Here is a 16,410-nt window from a genome sequence, read left to right on the forward strand (position 1 = left end):
AAACTTTCACAAGATGGACTGGACAGAATCTAGAGAGGCATTTGAGGGAAAGAAAAAAAACTATTTTAAAAAAACTCTGATTACCAGTATGTATGGTAGCTATTCCATAATCACAAAGCAATATCTGCACTCTTTTATAACGCTGTTTAGTGAAGCTAAATTCAAACTGTTCACATGAATATGTTCAGCTCTCCAGTCAATTTAAAACCAAAATAATTGAATTAGCTGGACAAGATGTCCAGATTTAAATAACTTCCATTATTAAAGGAAGCAGATGACTGATTTCTTCTGAGACTAAAATTTCATACACCTTAGCCATTGCTAGTCACAAGAACTGAGATCATATGCTGCAAATATTTCCTGTGGCTGAGCAGTATAGAAACACAAGCAGCTCAGAAATCTTTTATCTCTCTAAAGCAGTACACAAGAGAGTGCTTCTGGTAAATAAGATCCAGAGAATGACAAATCTCTTTTTTTCATTTTTAAAGAAAGGGACTACACACTTTTTCAAACAAACATTTCAGAATGCCAATGAAAACAGGAGGTAAAAGCCACAGAACAATACTGTGCTTTATCAAAGGAGCAGTTTTCTTTCAGCAAGCCTCTATCAAATACAACCTCTCAGTTAATAAGGAATAAGTATTCCCTTATTCCTGTGTGGCAGCTGCAGCCAGAGCTGTACCTGTAAGCAGAGCCCTTACTGACCAAAAGGGGAAAGACGAGAGGCAGACCCCACACCCTATGTGAAATCCCCCTGAAGGGGTTTCAGGGAAATAGATAATTTTATGGGCAAACCAGGCTTCTGCCATTTCCACCACTGCACAGTCATAAATGAGAGGATATTGCCACAGAGTATTTTTTCCTTCATATGAATTTTTCTCGAGCAAACGAATGGCTATCACCAAACTTTTCTCATCCTGGTTTTATGAATGTTGCCCATGGACTAGAGGAGAACACAGCAGACAGAGACAGTCTTATTATATGCTCATCACAAAGCATAATAGATACCCATATCTGATCAGTGCTTATCACTGAGCATGAGCGACTGAACGACTGAAATGTATGGAAACTGCTTCCAGTGTTTCTCTCCTGATATGAAATCCACATGTCACTTTGAAAACAATTAGATGAAGTTCAGCCAAGTATAGGCTAAGTAGGTGGACACAGAGGGAGTTTTGAGATACCTCATTTAGTTCTACTGCTCATTAGTGGATAGGACAGTATATTTCCAACACTTTGTGGTCCTCATAGATTTTTTTTTAAACAAGTAAAAGGTATAATCAGGATACCATGGCTCACCTGCTCCCTTTGCACTGAAACAAGCCTATGCTGGTAGTTCAAAGCATGTCTGAATTTGTGTTTATCTTACTGAGAAACAATCCAACACCAGGAGCTAATGATCTTTTTTGCCCTAATGAATCTACATTGAAACAAATCTACTTGGTCTCCATGCTGTTCACATTTATTAAAACATGAAAGCTGCTGAGGACATAATGATTAACTCTGATGTCAATTAAATGTCAGCTTTATGAACTGGAATCAATTCAGGCAATGCAAGCCTATCTTTGTATTAAAGATGATGCACACAGAAGCTTTCTTCTCAGTGCAGGGGTCTTGATATGTACTGGCATAAGCCACACTGCAGAGGGGCAGGCACAAAGGGCAGCTTTGCCATGAGGAAACGGGGGTGCCCAAAAAGTGAAAATAACACATAGCTGTTTCTGATAACACAGAGACACTTGCAATAGCACAGACAGAAAGCTACCTGCTGTGAGCCAAGCTCGCATGTGGATCTCCTATGGACAGACATCATCACAATATGGGGCAGCTTGTTATTCTTTCTGTTGCTAGTGCTTTTCATAACACATTCAAGTGGATGAAAAAAAACCTATTTATTTGTAGGTATGACTGTCCTACAGCCAAAGTCTTGCTCCACTTGCAAAAGTCACATTCCCCTTTGAAATTTAATGTTGTCTTTTTACTGTGAGCCTATCCACTGGCTGTTTCCTGCTAGAAATATTCTCCCTTACGTCAGAGTGGTAATTTCACACTCATTTTTAACTGGAATTAACTTATTTTCCTGTTCTTTCAGTGCTAGTCCTAGTTTCTGATAGCTCCCACTCTCCCCAATACAGCACAGCATTAGTGGATGGTCCCCAGCGCTGCTGCATGGCTACAGAGACTCCCCACCAAAGCACCCAGGTACTTTAATGCCTCCTCAAATAGGAGGGGCCACAAGCCTTACATCATACAACCTCTAAGAAAACAGAACTACACGCTTTCCCACCCTTCTTCCTCACTGACTAAAATGAAGAGCAGAGGTATATTGCAGCCTTGTGGCAATCAGCACTGGGCAAAACAGAAGATACCCAAGCAACTGTTGTGTGGAGATCCATTGCTCAGTACCTGGTGTGGTGTTTACTGAATAACAATAACAAAATATACCTCTGTGTGGCCATGTAAAATTTTGCTAACCTCCATTTTTATTTGAAAAACAACCTTCAGGAGAGAATATTATAAACACCAGCTGGAATATAATAAATAAATGTCTATAAACCTGCCTCTTTATCTGACTGGTGTCAGTTAAGGTAAAATAAAAATTACAATCTCTACGTAAGGAAAGTTATATATAAGTAGGCAAGTGGGTTTAGAAACAAAGCAGAAATCTCAGAAAGTTATATTCACCTGTCAAAGCAAGTAAACTACTAGATAAAAAGGAGGCTACATCTGAATATGATTAAAGCCTTATTTTTTTCCCCAAAGAGCACAGATTTAGACTTGCTGAAGTCTGCATATTTAAAATACACAATAATAAAGATGAGCTATTGAGTCATCACCAATTATTTTAAAAGAGCAAATTGTTTATTTATAAAGAAACTGACATCTATAAAGAAGGACTTGCAGTTGAAGAAGCAGTCTTTGGGGTTTGGAGGTTTTGTTTTGTTTTTCTAACTTAATTTACTTTGCTTCATCTCCATGTCTAACTTCAGAAGTATCACATTTCAAATCTTTCCTTTTTAGCTTCTCCTATTGTAGCCTTTAGAGTTTGTGGCAAACCTTTCACACACCTTAACAAGATGTCAATCGTTAACATGATAGTCCTATCTATTAAACAGGTGAAACTAAATAAGTGTTATAACACAAATCGAAGCCTCCCAGCTGCTCAACGGTCAAATGTCACAAATATCAATTTGTTTAGGTGTTTGGATAATGTCAGGTCCCAAGAACTGGACTAAACGCAGTTAAAATTAAGAGGAAGCTTCACTGAGTTTTCATAGAGAAGAGGTGAGCACAGCATACCAGTCTGCCTCGTGCTTCAGCTGCTGAGCCCCACCAGCAGCCCAGGTGGATCAGGCTGGGGACATTGGTGTTGGCCATATTTCCAGCATCTCCACTCTGAGTTACAATGTCCATAGTCAAAACATAGCTCAACCTCAGGACTCTCCCTGGACTGCCCTGCACGGATCACAGGCATAGCTGCATTGCTTTACTCTCCTCCCCTAAATAACCTCTCTTCCCTAGAGTTACTCCTTTATCTGGTCTAGCCCAGTATCCTCTTAACACACACAAGAACATTCATGCTGGATCAGACCTAGTCAGCCTAGATCAGCATCCTCTGGGACCGTGGCCAAGAACAGTCCTAAGGGCAAAATCAATACAGGCAGTGGCAAACAGTAGGACAAACAGTAGGACAAAGCTTCCCTGCTCCTGGGAATTTGGGATTCAGAGGCTTCATAATGTAGAGGGATTCCTTGGTGTTTCATAGCCTGCAACAGACTACAGAGTCACTGAGGCTGGTGGGGACCTCTGGGGATCCTCCAGTCCATCCTCCTGCTCAGAGCCGGCGCAGTTGCAGCAAATTGCTCAGGGCCATAATCAGTCACGTATTATCTCCCAAGACGGAGACCATACAGCCTCATGGCAACCCGCTCCAGTGTTTGGCCACTTAAACATTAAAGAAAGTTTTTTGTTACATTTCCTGAACTCTCTAAGATTCACATGCTGCTGCAACAAATTCCAGAGCCTGCCTATGCACTGCCTGAGGAGCTGTGCGCAAGCCTGGTGTATGGGGTGGGGATTATAATAAGGGCAGCATTTCTCATGTCTCCCTAGACTCTGCATGGGACCACTGCTCTAAGTTAATGTAAAGTGGTGATCTTACAAAGGTTTCAAGACCACAGCAGGGGTCTTTAGACCACAGCATTCATTACACTTACTGGAATACTCTGAGATGCTTCATTTTTCTGCGTTCTAGACTTTCTCCATGTTGTCCATAAGGATATCCTTCTTTGTCTGTCTTTTACATGAGTAGTGGAGGCATCTAGCATTGCTCCATAATACCCAGAGAAACAAGATACTTCTGTTTACAACAGGTTTCTGATAATAAATGCCAAACTATTTCTCATCTTTCAAATTAGAAGTCGTCAGGCAAAACACAATGATTTGCCAGAAGGTAAATAATCTTTTGATGGCATCTTCCCTTCTTGGAAATACTCTCACAAATAGCTTTTTTGCTCTTATGATGTACCTGTTGCATTTATTTCTCCCCTTCCAGTGAGAGTTCCCATCTGCTTTATACATCTGAAATGGCATCTGATAATTCATGCTAAGAAAACAGCCTTACCTATTCCAGTCTTCAGATTCACTGTCTCATAAACATCTTCAGGAACACAGAAATATATTAGGAGATCAGACCTATAATTCTGTGTTCAGAAAATAACCTTGCCCATGTTAAGAAACAAACAAAAAAACCAGGGCTTTGGGGATGAGGGATGGTTTCATCTGACAGTACAGTACACAGGAGAATATGCATTTTAAATTAGATTAATAGAAGGAGCTGATCAAACACTTATCATACAGAGGAACAAAAGAGTTTGCCATGCTAAGGCTTAAGCCACTGGTGTTGTTTCTTCACTGTGGTTATTTAATGCAAAGAGTATCTTAGCATTACAGTAAAGATGGAAGATTAAATAGGGACAAAAGCCAAAACTGTATGGTCATCCCCAGCCCCTCATGGAGTTTGTTGTACAGTTTTGGATTGGCTATTGAGAAAGCTCCATTTCTTCTGGAAGAAAAGTTTCGTGAATAATAAAGCAAGTTTTCTACCTTAGTTGAAGGATGGATAAAAGAGTAGAAGTCACACTGTATTGAGCCCATAAAAAGATTACAGGGATTAAGAACACAGTATGACACAACAAGCCCTGTACAAACCTGTGTTAGCCCTTCTGGCTTTGCCATAATGCAGATAGAACAATGAATCATACACCAAACATTATCCAAAATAAATCATGCAGCATATCTACTGGTAAATTAATTATCCCTGCTCCTCAGAACTGCTCTTTTCATGAAAAGCCATCCCTCTAGTCTGAAGAGAACTGAGTGAATTTTTTCCTGTAAATATGAGAAACAGGAAACAGGGCTAAAATCCCCATGTAATACGTTCAATTTCAACAGACAGAATTTTAATATGGCTACCTAGTTATAAAAGATTTGCTATAAAACTGGCATTAACTATTAATTTTTGGATGTTTTTAAGTTTAGAAACTGTTACAGAAATGACAAATCAAAAATACTCGCTGTAGGCAAACCAGCTTCCAGTGTTCTGATAATTACAATTAGGGAGCTTAATGAAATCCAGCATGTCAGATTAGTTTCACAATCCCTACACCTCTGATTTATACTCTTCTAACAAGTATGGAGCAAATGGATTAGATCTACAGACTAATTTTATAGTCTTCCCTTCAGACTGATTTTCTTGTATTTTCCAGCAATATTTAAGAAAATATTTTCCAATTAATTGGAAGTCATTTATTTAGTGCTCTCACCAAATTACTCCTCAGCGAGTCTGGAGCAGATACACTTTCGTTTTCCCAAGTGCCTTTGATTTCTTCTCTGCATGTACAGACATGCACTTAATTAAAACCTTCCATCGAAGTGGCTTTAGCTAGACATACAAGGCATACCAAGCTGCTCTTAGGCTTCCTGCCAGAAAGCCAGCAGTGCTGATGCTTTCCTTCATTTACTTTAAAGTGTCAGCAAAACAGGCAATTTATGACCACATAAATATGGAGCCAACAACCTATGACCGCTATCTGCGGCAATACAGCACAAATGCAGCTGCTCAGTTGTTCCCTTTCCCTCGGACTGGTTCATGTTGCCAAACAAGGAATCAGAATACACTTTACTGAGTGCCTTCTGTAACACTGTAATAAAATAAATCACCAGTATGAGTGTTTAAAAAGGTGTCAGGGAGCAGCATGAACAAATCCCACTAGCAGACAATGGGATTTGTGCAGATATCTACTATTCACCATGTTGAAAATTTAACCCCAGGGCTTTATACATACAAGCAGGACGCAGACATATCGCATTCTGAAATGAGGTTTGGTTTTTATCAGGATATTGGGACTTTTGTTAGAAAATAAAGACACAGGGAGAAAAGCCCTTTGCTCTGATACAGTGTTATGATTGTGGGCAGGGATTTAAAAAAGCATTCGAAGAAATGGAGACATGTGAGAAATCATGTAATTGCCAGAAGCATTTGAAAAAGTCTGTAGGACATGACAACAGCTCTCATTATGTGGTATAAGTTCTGCTTCAGAAGGTTTCAGAGATGTATTTGGCAAGCAACCCCCGAGAGAAAATGTATTTCTGACCACCAGTGTAGCTATTCTTACATGTGAAAGATGCAGTAGAGTCTAGGTGATGCCACTTAGCTCTGTTAGGTGCTGATTTGTCATACACGTGCCTTTGACATTTATGTTGAAATTAAACTAGAGTGGTTTTAAATTGAAACTAGGTTTCACGTGTGCCAGCACTGATAATTCTCTAATCTACAGACTTCATTTCCTAAAAATGAGAAAGATCTCACAGTTACTTTTACAGCCAGAATCTAACAGGAGCAGTTCTGCTAAGAGTAGATATCTGCAGGGCACGGAGGCTCAAGATCAGCACGAAATCTGAGCACGAAGTTCATCCTTGTCTGGGAAATATCTTCATGCTTTCCTGTGCAAGAAGAAATGACTGAACTGGGGCGTGAGGACCTTCAACTGACTTCATCATACAGTAAGACTGACCTTCAGTTTATAGCTTCACATATTTATCTTCCAAATGCATTTCTTGAAAAGCAAAACCAAAAAACATTTTCCTCATCCCGCAAACTCTTGGTAAAGAGTATTGTTAGAAAATTCAGGTGAAATCCTGACTTCTACAATAAGAGAAAAAGAATTTCACTGACTTCAGAAATGCCAGGGTATTGCCCTTTATCAGGAGCTTGAACAGGCTGTAACTGGGAATACATCCCTGTACACTGAAGAGTCCAGCCACATACATAACATATCTTAAGGGTCTTGCTCAGACACTCTGTGCCTCCTGAATCTTCTAAAGCATAAGGGAATTGGAAACATGAAAAGACAGGCATCTGCAGTTTTGCTCGCACTTTAATTGCTTGAGATCAACTAGAGAAGTAAACAAACATGCCAGTATTACAATGCAAAGAAAAACAAACAAAAAAAATCCAGTCACTGAGATGTTAGATCCTCCTTATAATTTCAAGCGCCAGCCACTTTTGAAGAAGGAACTTATGGTAATAGAGGTTATAACTGAAGTGAAAGTGTAATCCCATCTGCAGGCAATAATCAGACACTCTTACAAAACCTCCAAGATATAGCAAAGAAACACAACAGAAGAATTAAATAACTCTAAGTATTGGAGCTACGGTGTGAAGTTGGGTGTAGAAATGGAGATGACTTTCTCTAACAAAAATATACACGCCAAGTTGGTTTGTTAGCTCATGAAAATCCCTGTGAAATGCTTTACATGAGGTGGAGTAGATCCTAATTGTAAAGTAAACTTCTGTAAAAATATAATTGAGAAAATGTTAATCACTTAAAGTAAATTTAAACAGACTTAAATTTCTTTTATATATTCATTTGTAAAAACATAGATGATATCCAAATATTAATATTTTATAATTAAGGATGCAGTTGCTTGAAGCAAATTTTTAAAAGCTGTTCACTATACTTAATTGTTTTGTTATTTGTACATATAGGATGCCAAATTTTCATTAGATGAACTGGTAAGCTAAAAATACGTGTTTTCTGTATTTTGCTACATATGCAATCATTTTATTGGAGCTTAAGCTCCAGTATATGATTGGGCTTTTTACATTGTACTGGGTCTGGCTAGGATGGAGTTAATTTTATTCATAGCAGCCCATATGTTGCTGCGTTTTGGATCTGTGATTAAAACAGTGTGGATAACAGATCAGTGTTTTGGCTATTGTTTATACAGTGTCAAGTCCTTCTTGGTTTCCCACTCTGTCCCCCTGTCTTGTTCCCCCCAGGCAGGCTGTGGGGGTGGGCAAGAAGCTGGAACACACACAGCCAGGACAGCTGACCAGAAGTAACTAAAGGAATATTCTACAACCATACGATGTTGCATTCAGCAATAGAAGCTGAAGGAGGAGGAAGGGAGGACATTCTGGTTATGACATTTGCCTTCTAAAGTAACCATTACCTGTGTTGAGGCCCTACTTTCGAGAAAGTGGTTAAACATCCGCCTGCCAATGGGAAGCGTAAATTAATTCCTTGTTTTCTTTCTTGCTTTACCTGTTACTGACTTTATCTTGATCCATGAATCTTCTTACCATCCTCCTCTTTTCTCCCCATCCTATGGGACAGTGGAGTGAGTGGCTGTGCAGATGTTTGGTTGTTGGCTGAGGTGAATCCACCAGGTAATCTGTAAATTCTTCAGGACATTTTTTGCAGATCCATGGCAAATCAAATTTTTGTTATCTTACTATTTCATTAGTTAAACATTGCTACTTTGAGACTTACTTTCATTATTACCAGAGGAAGTAAAAAAGATCAAAACCCTCTCTCTTCCAGCAGGAGTATTATTCAGAGAAGTGACACTTCAGAAAGCTAACAGAGGGTAACGTTTCAAGAAGCATATGTTTAAGGGAGGTACCATGTTGCAGAGGCCTAAGTGCAGAGTTCTTGACGGATCTGGTCACAAGGTGATCATTAAGAATTCTGGTGAATTGAATCCAGGTGGGTGAACTGAGTGCAACAGGCAGAAGATGCATGGCAGATATTCAGAGACAGAAAACAGGAAACTGGCTGCAAAGGGATCAGAGAAGGCAATATGTGGCAAATACTAAATCCCATGAAAAGAGGAAAACTAAGCAAATGGAAGATTTGACAGAGGAAGCACTTGACAAAGATGAATTGCCAATCTAGAGGGAAGCTCAAGTTCTGCTGTACAGTTAAGTTCTGGAGCTACAAATACTTAAAGCTGTCAAGAAATACAGAGAACTTGGCCCCTTGGATCAACTGGCACTGGAGTAGTTTGAACATTTAAGGTGAAGAAGAAAGATCTTCCCTGCTGCTATCTGGTGTGAGTAAGCAATCATAACTGGATCAACATGCTCAGGTTCACTTCCTCTCCTTGCCTACCCACACCTAGAACAAATGCTGCTGAGAGAAGCTGTAGGTTATGAGAAGAGCGCTACACTCCCTGTTGGAAGGATGAATTCTGCAACAGAGAAACCATGTATTTACTGGAGGCTTGAGTTACCCCATCTGAAGAGTTATGTGATCTGTTAAAAAATCTGAGCTCTCATTAAGCATAGCACAAGCTGGAAAAAATGGCCAGGTGTGTAAAAGGGAAAAAAACCTTGAAAACCAAGAGACAGTCAGTATAGGATGTTACACATTGTGTTGCCCTACATACATCTGTATGCTAGACTGTGTCTGTTCTGGTTGAATTAGAAACCAAGCCCCACAGCTACTTTATAATTTTGCATTATTCAGCCTCCAGGCCCCAAAGTAATAAAACAGTGCGAGACATTGGAAGTTCATATTTAGGAAACGGTAGTAAACTTTAAAGAAGTCAATGTCAATAGATATTATTTTGCAGTTCACTACCATAACAAAGTTCAACATAAGAAAGTTAATTCCACAACAGAGCAGAAGAGACAAAGCATGTTATAGCTTCATTCAAGTAGTGTCACTTCCAATTAAAAAGCAGAAGAAAGGGAATACTGAACACCAGGTGAATTTAGGTCAAAGCAGATAATTATTTTTGTTAACTTACAAATCCCAAAGAAAAGAACTTTGATACATGCTTTTAGTGTTCAGTAATGGACAGTGTTTCCTAGCCATTCACTGGGTACCTTTCAGAGGTATCAGAACAAACAGTGGAACAGTACAGGACTAACGCCAATAGAAACCAGGAAATTTGGAAACAATGTATAAACATAGCCTTTCTGCAAGCTAAGACGAAAGAAGAAACTAGGCTTCTATTATCTTGAAAACCCTACAGTTTGTTCATATCAGGAATTTCTAAATGAACACTATTTTCTTAACTTTCTAATCAAAACCAGATACAAGAATAAGAAGTCAGTAACTGTCAGTAAAAAAGCTGATTTGTCTTTCCAAATCTCTTCATCCTCCTTCTATACCAGTCACATTACTTGCCCAGCTCAGCTATCACCGAAGATCATAAACATGCCAACATAAGTAGATGCTAGAAGAAAGGTTTATTTTTCTACTTATCCCAGGCCTCAGATTGCTGCTGACATACCTGGACTAAGAAAATTTACTACAGCTTTCCAGGATGGCTGTCTGGAATACAATTTGGAAAGAAAACTATGTGCCTCCAGAAACAACTGCTCTGTTGTGAAACTTATGGATCACTGGCCAAGGCTGTCAGTACTGCCATTCATGCAATCTGGCCATCCATCATGACATACCAAACAAGCCATTAGCACATAACATAAACTACCACATGCTCTTCACAAAGACATCCATAATAAAAATAAACCCTGAGTTCACATCAGGGTGATCAGAGTGCCTTAAGATCAGAGTCCTTTCCTCTTTTTGTTCACCTTTTCTTTCTTTTCTCCAAAATGGTTGTAACTAGCCAGAGGTAATAGTGGTAGTCTGTGCACTTCACAGGATAGAGGTGGTATCCTCCACAAGACCAATTCAAACATATGCCACGTGCAAGGCTCTTCAAAAAAGGGACAAATGGATGCAGCTCCAGAAATGGAGGGATACTGCATATACAATTAAGCAAATGTCCTCATATTTCTCACCTCCTGCTTCTCACAGTTGCTTCCTTCAGTCTGCTAAACTCATTTAGGGACCTAGGATCCAAATGGCTGGGTACTGGGGCCTAGAGTTGTTGACAACTTAGGACATCTTTTGAAGACTTCAATGTAGGCTACAGAAGGAAAAGAGAACTGAGCATGCCATCCAGGAGAAATACTCTCCAGCTGTGTGGATGCAGTTTAAATGAGTTATACAACATAGGGTTTCCACAGGTTAGAGTACCCCTGAACATCATGATGCCAGTGGCAGGTCAACAGTGAGACAGAGTTTACCACACATCCTTAGGATGAGCTATTTTGGGGCCTATCTTTGTGGAGCAACTTCCACACGTAAAGTTTGTTCCCACAAAATAAAAATCCCTTCTGTAAAGCCATTTACATACTTGTCCCTTCCACAGGAGGACAATGGTACCAGCAATTGCTCTTGCAAGATTTATATAAATACACAACGTGAATAATACAACGCATCAGAAACTCACTGTTTCTGATCATAGGTCACATACTGAGCTCTGCTATTTCAGTGCTGCTGTGTATTGTAGATTTAATTAATTGCAGAAAAATTAACGCAATAGATGAGAGCAGAATACAAGACAACACATAGGAAACCACGATAGTTCTGTATTTAAAAGCATGGGATCAGTTCTCAAATTAAATTGAAATCAAGAGAAATTCACCTGTGTTAGTGATGTCAGTTCACATTAACAACACAGCTTCTTATAAAGCAGCTGAGAAGTATCTTCCACACATACAAATTTTGTCAAAGCTGTTCTGATAGGACAGTCACTTACAGGAGCTGAGATACTATATACCTGATAACTTCCAAAGATCTGGTGACAGGAGATAATTCAGTTTTTGAGTCAGAGTTTTGTAATTTTGTTAAATGTTTTGTGGAGCTTATAATTAGCAATGTATTATTAGAACTGATTTAAATCTAATTTTACAGGAAAATCAACCGTAAAGCATAGAAAAATAGCTTTGTTCTTCATACTTCCAAGAAAATACAGTATTTCTTTTTAGGAAAAGAATTAACATATCAAACCAAGATGTTCAAAAACTCTCAACAGTTTTAGGCAGTCTGTTTGTAGGAGTTTATAACCTTCAAAAAAGATCAGTAAAAATCAAGATTTTCTTGTTCACAATTAATAGTCCTCTATGAAAATTAAACTCAAAATGCACTGCAGTTGGGAGAATAAAATACCTGACAAGTACTCAATCACCACCTAACTAAAATATGGTACCAATCCCAAGAATACTTGATGTAATTTACCAGTTTACACATAGGAATTATGGAAGTCTACCCTGCCTCTTTCCCTCCTGGAAGCAGGAAAACCTTTATTTTAAGAGGTTCAAAACAGTCTGCATAAAGTGAGAAATAGCAGAATAAGTACAGTGGAGAGGCAAAGAACTTCTGTTCCCCAGATGTGTCTTTTTTTAATAAAATCTCTTGTTTGCAGGCATGAAAGAGAATTTAATATTTTCTGTAATAATTCTTATGAGGAATTTTCATTTGCATAGTAATCAAGATTCAATCTGGGAGAAAAAAAACATAAAGAATGAAATTTAAAGGCTACCAATCAAATAATTCTCTATTTTGCCATTGCTTTATAATTCTAAGAAAAGATAAAGAGAATATCTGAGAGTAAAAAAAAATGTTTAGATCAGCCCAGAAGGAGCTCATATGGACTAATATTAAACAGTGGCAAAAATAACTAACCCACCTGAATATAATGTAATGTAATAATTTATTTCACTTTTCAGAATGTCTTTGGTTAACTTGAGTCTTAATATTCTACAATCAATTAAAAGCAGAAATCCTCAAATGGGAAGTTTGCAATTCCATTACTGTACCCTCAGCAACAGTTATCTTAAACTCATCATACTGATAAAACAATGGATTCTGTACTTACCTAAAAGAAAGACCAAAGTTTCCTTTTCCTGAAAAATTACCCTAAAAATGTACTGCGTTTATATCTCGAATACAAGGTAACACAGTCTGGAGTTAGATGTCAAGACCACTTCAGACAGGCATAAAACATCCCATTGAATTTGTTGCTGTGTGAGGCAGCAGGGGCCAGGCTTGCAGGGGCACAGGGGACAGGGGAGCCCCTGGTAGCGCCCTGACTCGGACGAGGCTGGAGTTCATCCTGAAGACTTGTGCAACTGCTGAGAGAGCTGATGCCTCAGAAAACCAATCTGCTTTTTCTTATTATTTGCCATCCCTGCTTTCTGCAGCGATGCAAGATGCTGCTTCATATGTGCTACTTCTTAAGGGCAAGTTAGCCTCCCCTCTTCCCAACAGTTCAGAAGAGGTGAGCTACTTCTCCAGGTACCAGATTAAAGGTGCTCTGACACTGCACTGGGCAAACATTTCACCAGGCTGCCATGCAACTGGGGCACAAGTGTTAAGTCCTTGACTAGTTTGTACTAAAAACCTAAAACCCTACCAACAAGCAAAATGACCGAGGGAGTTCACACATGGGAGGAATGGTCTGTAGTATCTTTGTTCCACAGAGGAATCACACTCTCCTGCAGAAGACCCAGAGGTGCAGAAGCTGGTACCTGGCAAGGTGCCTCAGGTGCCACAAGAGCTTGTGTGGCTCCAGGAACTGTGGGAAAAGCAAGGCCATGATGTCTGCTGATGGATACAGGAGCAGAATGCCACCACCTGATGCTTAAGAGCAGAGGCACTTAAAGAGTGCAGGAAGTAGAGAGCATCAATTCAAGAATGTTGATTTTTGAGACATTTGGGGTATGACATTGAATCATGCAGAAAAAGACTTGGAGGTTACCTTACACTCAGTAGGGACTCCCTAAAATCGCAGAAAAGAACCTATCTTACACTGATGCTTTGTCATCCTGGTGTTTTTTTCTGTAAGCAGAAAGCAGGAGGGATGCCCTGTAGCACTAGTACAATGTCTTCCTTGGCAGTCTTGCTATGACCCATAATGCCTTGGGGATACTATTTGCCTTTGTGCTACAAGGCCTGTATGCCACATACCTTTCAAATAAAGTAGAACAGAGCTGTACAGCAAAGAAAAAACATTAATATAATAGAACAGTGTATCTAGCTGATGTATTTTGTATAACAATACATTTAAAAATGTAAAATTTTCAGATTAGAGTCACAAGAGCCATACTATTTTTTGGAGATGAAAAGCGTAACAATAAAGGTGAAAACTAACCTCTTAGTGCCAAACATGATGGTGCGGACTTGTTCCACATTTACAAATGCACTGCTCTGCACAGGCTGTTTCTGTTGTCCTGGATAAGAAGAAAGAAAGACTTTAGACAAAGCAACTCAGGACCTTGATTTTAATATCCTGAACAATAAATACTTTAGTAAACATCTTCCAGTGCAACTTCAGAGAATACCTAGCAATTTTATAGAAATACAAAGGTTAGCAAAACAATACTAAGTTTAACAAATAACAGATAAAAATTAAAAAATCTAAGACCAAATCCTACTCATAGGGCTTAAACCTGAGGTTGTTAACAAAAGAGTTAGATATAATGCTATGTGATAGTGCAACACTTAAAAGCCCTTGCCTCTGAAAGTGGAATTTATGTGCCTCAAAGCAACTAACAAAGATCTTTCTGAATTGACAGTCTGAACACAGCTATATAAATTTACATCTTAATTGCATTTTGGTGCTCAATTTGTTGAATGACTATCTTACTAAATTAGTTATTTTTCCAGAAAGAAACTATTAATACAAATAAGAAGTTTCCTGGAGTAGGCCTACTAAGTATGGACTCAATCCCAACCTTTATATAAAAAATAAAAATATGAAAATATTATAGAATAATAGAATAATTAGGTCAGGAGGAACTGCCTAGTCCAACCCTCAGCTCAAAGCAGGTGTAATCATATCAGGTTGCTCAGGGATATGTCCACTTGAGTCTTTAACACCTCCACAACCTCTCTGGGGAACCAGTTCCACTACTTCACCACCACCATGGCAAAAACATTTTTCCTAACACCTAACCAGAATTTTCCATGTTACAAGTTGTGTCCACTGCCTCCTGTCATACCACTGTATACCTTTAAGAAAAGTCTAGATCCATCTCCTCTATATCCTCCACCATTGTACTCCCTGACCACACTAAGGTCTTCCTCTTGGCCATCTCTTCTTAAGGCTGAGCTGATCCAGCTCTCTCAGTCTCATGTCATAGGCCATCTGCTACAGTCCACTCACCACACATTTTGTCTCCATAAGTCAACATCCCTCTTGTTCTGGGCAGCCCAAAACTGGACAAAGTACTCAACAGTCAGTCTCACAAATGTCAAATAGAGGGGAAGGATCTTTTCCTTACCTGCCGGCTACACTCTTGCCCATGCAGCTGAGGGAAGCTGGTGACTTTCTTTGCAGCAAGGGTGCACTGCTGGCTCACACTCAAACTGCTCTTCCCTAGGCCTCTCGGATCCCTTTCTGCAGCACTGCTTCTCAGAGAGTTGGTCCCCAGCCCATCCTTTTACACAGGGGTTTTCTATCCCATGGGCAAGACCTTGCATTTGCTTTTGCTGAACTTCATGAGGTTCCTGTCAGATCATTTCTTCAGTCTGCCCAGGTTCCCCTGAATAGCAACACAGCCCTCCAGTACATGACTGACGCCTGCAAACTGGTGTCATCCTTAAATCTGATGAGATTGGTCTATATCTCATCACTGATGTCATTAATGAAGATACTAAACAGTGTTGCTACCAATATCGAACCCAGAAGGATCTCACTAGTTACTAGCTGGGTGTGACATCTGCTGTTTTCCAGTCATCAAGAACCTCTCCCTGTTGCCATGACTTTTCAAAGATGAGAGAGCAGCCTTGCAATGACATCAGCCATCTCCTTCAACACCCTTGAGCACATTCCATCTGTTCCTGTGGATCTGTGCACATCCAAAGTGGGCTAAGTGATCCCTAATGCTGTCTTCCTCTACTGCAGGTACTGTTTTGCTCTGCTAGGAGGCTCAGACACCTGGGAGGCCTGAGGACAAGTCCCTCCAGCAAAATCCAAGTCAAAAAAGGCATTGAGGACTTCAGCCTTTTTTCCACATGGTCACACTGAGCAATGGGCCCATGCTACCTATGCCTTCTCTTTTGCTGTCAATGTACTTACAGAAACCTTTCTTGTTGCCCTTCACCTCCTTGGCTAGTCTTGATTCCAGATGGGCTTTGGGTTTCCTGACTGTATTCCTACATGTTCCTACATGTGTCACATTCACCTCCAAGTAGCCTGTCCCCACTTCCACTGTCTGTGTCCTTCCTTTCTTTGAGCCCAGTCAGCATTCAGGCCACTCTT

General features: G+C 39.6%; 1 protein-coding gene across 7 annotated transcripts in view; it reads right to left on the minus strand.

Moving 5' to 3' along the window:
• OXR1 (oxidation resistance 1) overlaps positions 1-16,410 on the minus strand; it is a 291,991-nt gene that overhangs the window by 233,705 nt on the left and 41,876 nt on the right. For 6 of the 7 annotated variants that reach the window (XM_074898538.1, XM_074898537.1, XM_074898543.1 and 3 more), the window contains exon 2: positions 14,299-14,377. In XM_074898538.1, coding sequence (XP_074754639.1) covers positions 14,299-14,315 — 17 coding nt within the window. In that variant the 5' untranslated portion in view covers positions 14,316-14,377. Of the gene's footprint in view, positions 1-14,298; positions 14,378-15,430; positions 15,502-16,410 lie in introns of those variants that run through there. The other variant, XM_074898539.1, reaches the window with a different exon arrangement.

This window comes from Athene noctua, chromosome 2 (assembly GCF_965140245.1).
Source record: "Athene noctua chromosome 2, bAthNoc1.hap1.1, whole genome shotgun sequence".
NCBI lineage: Eukaryota > Metazoa > Chordata > Aves > Strigiformes > Strigidae > Athene > Athene noctua.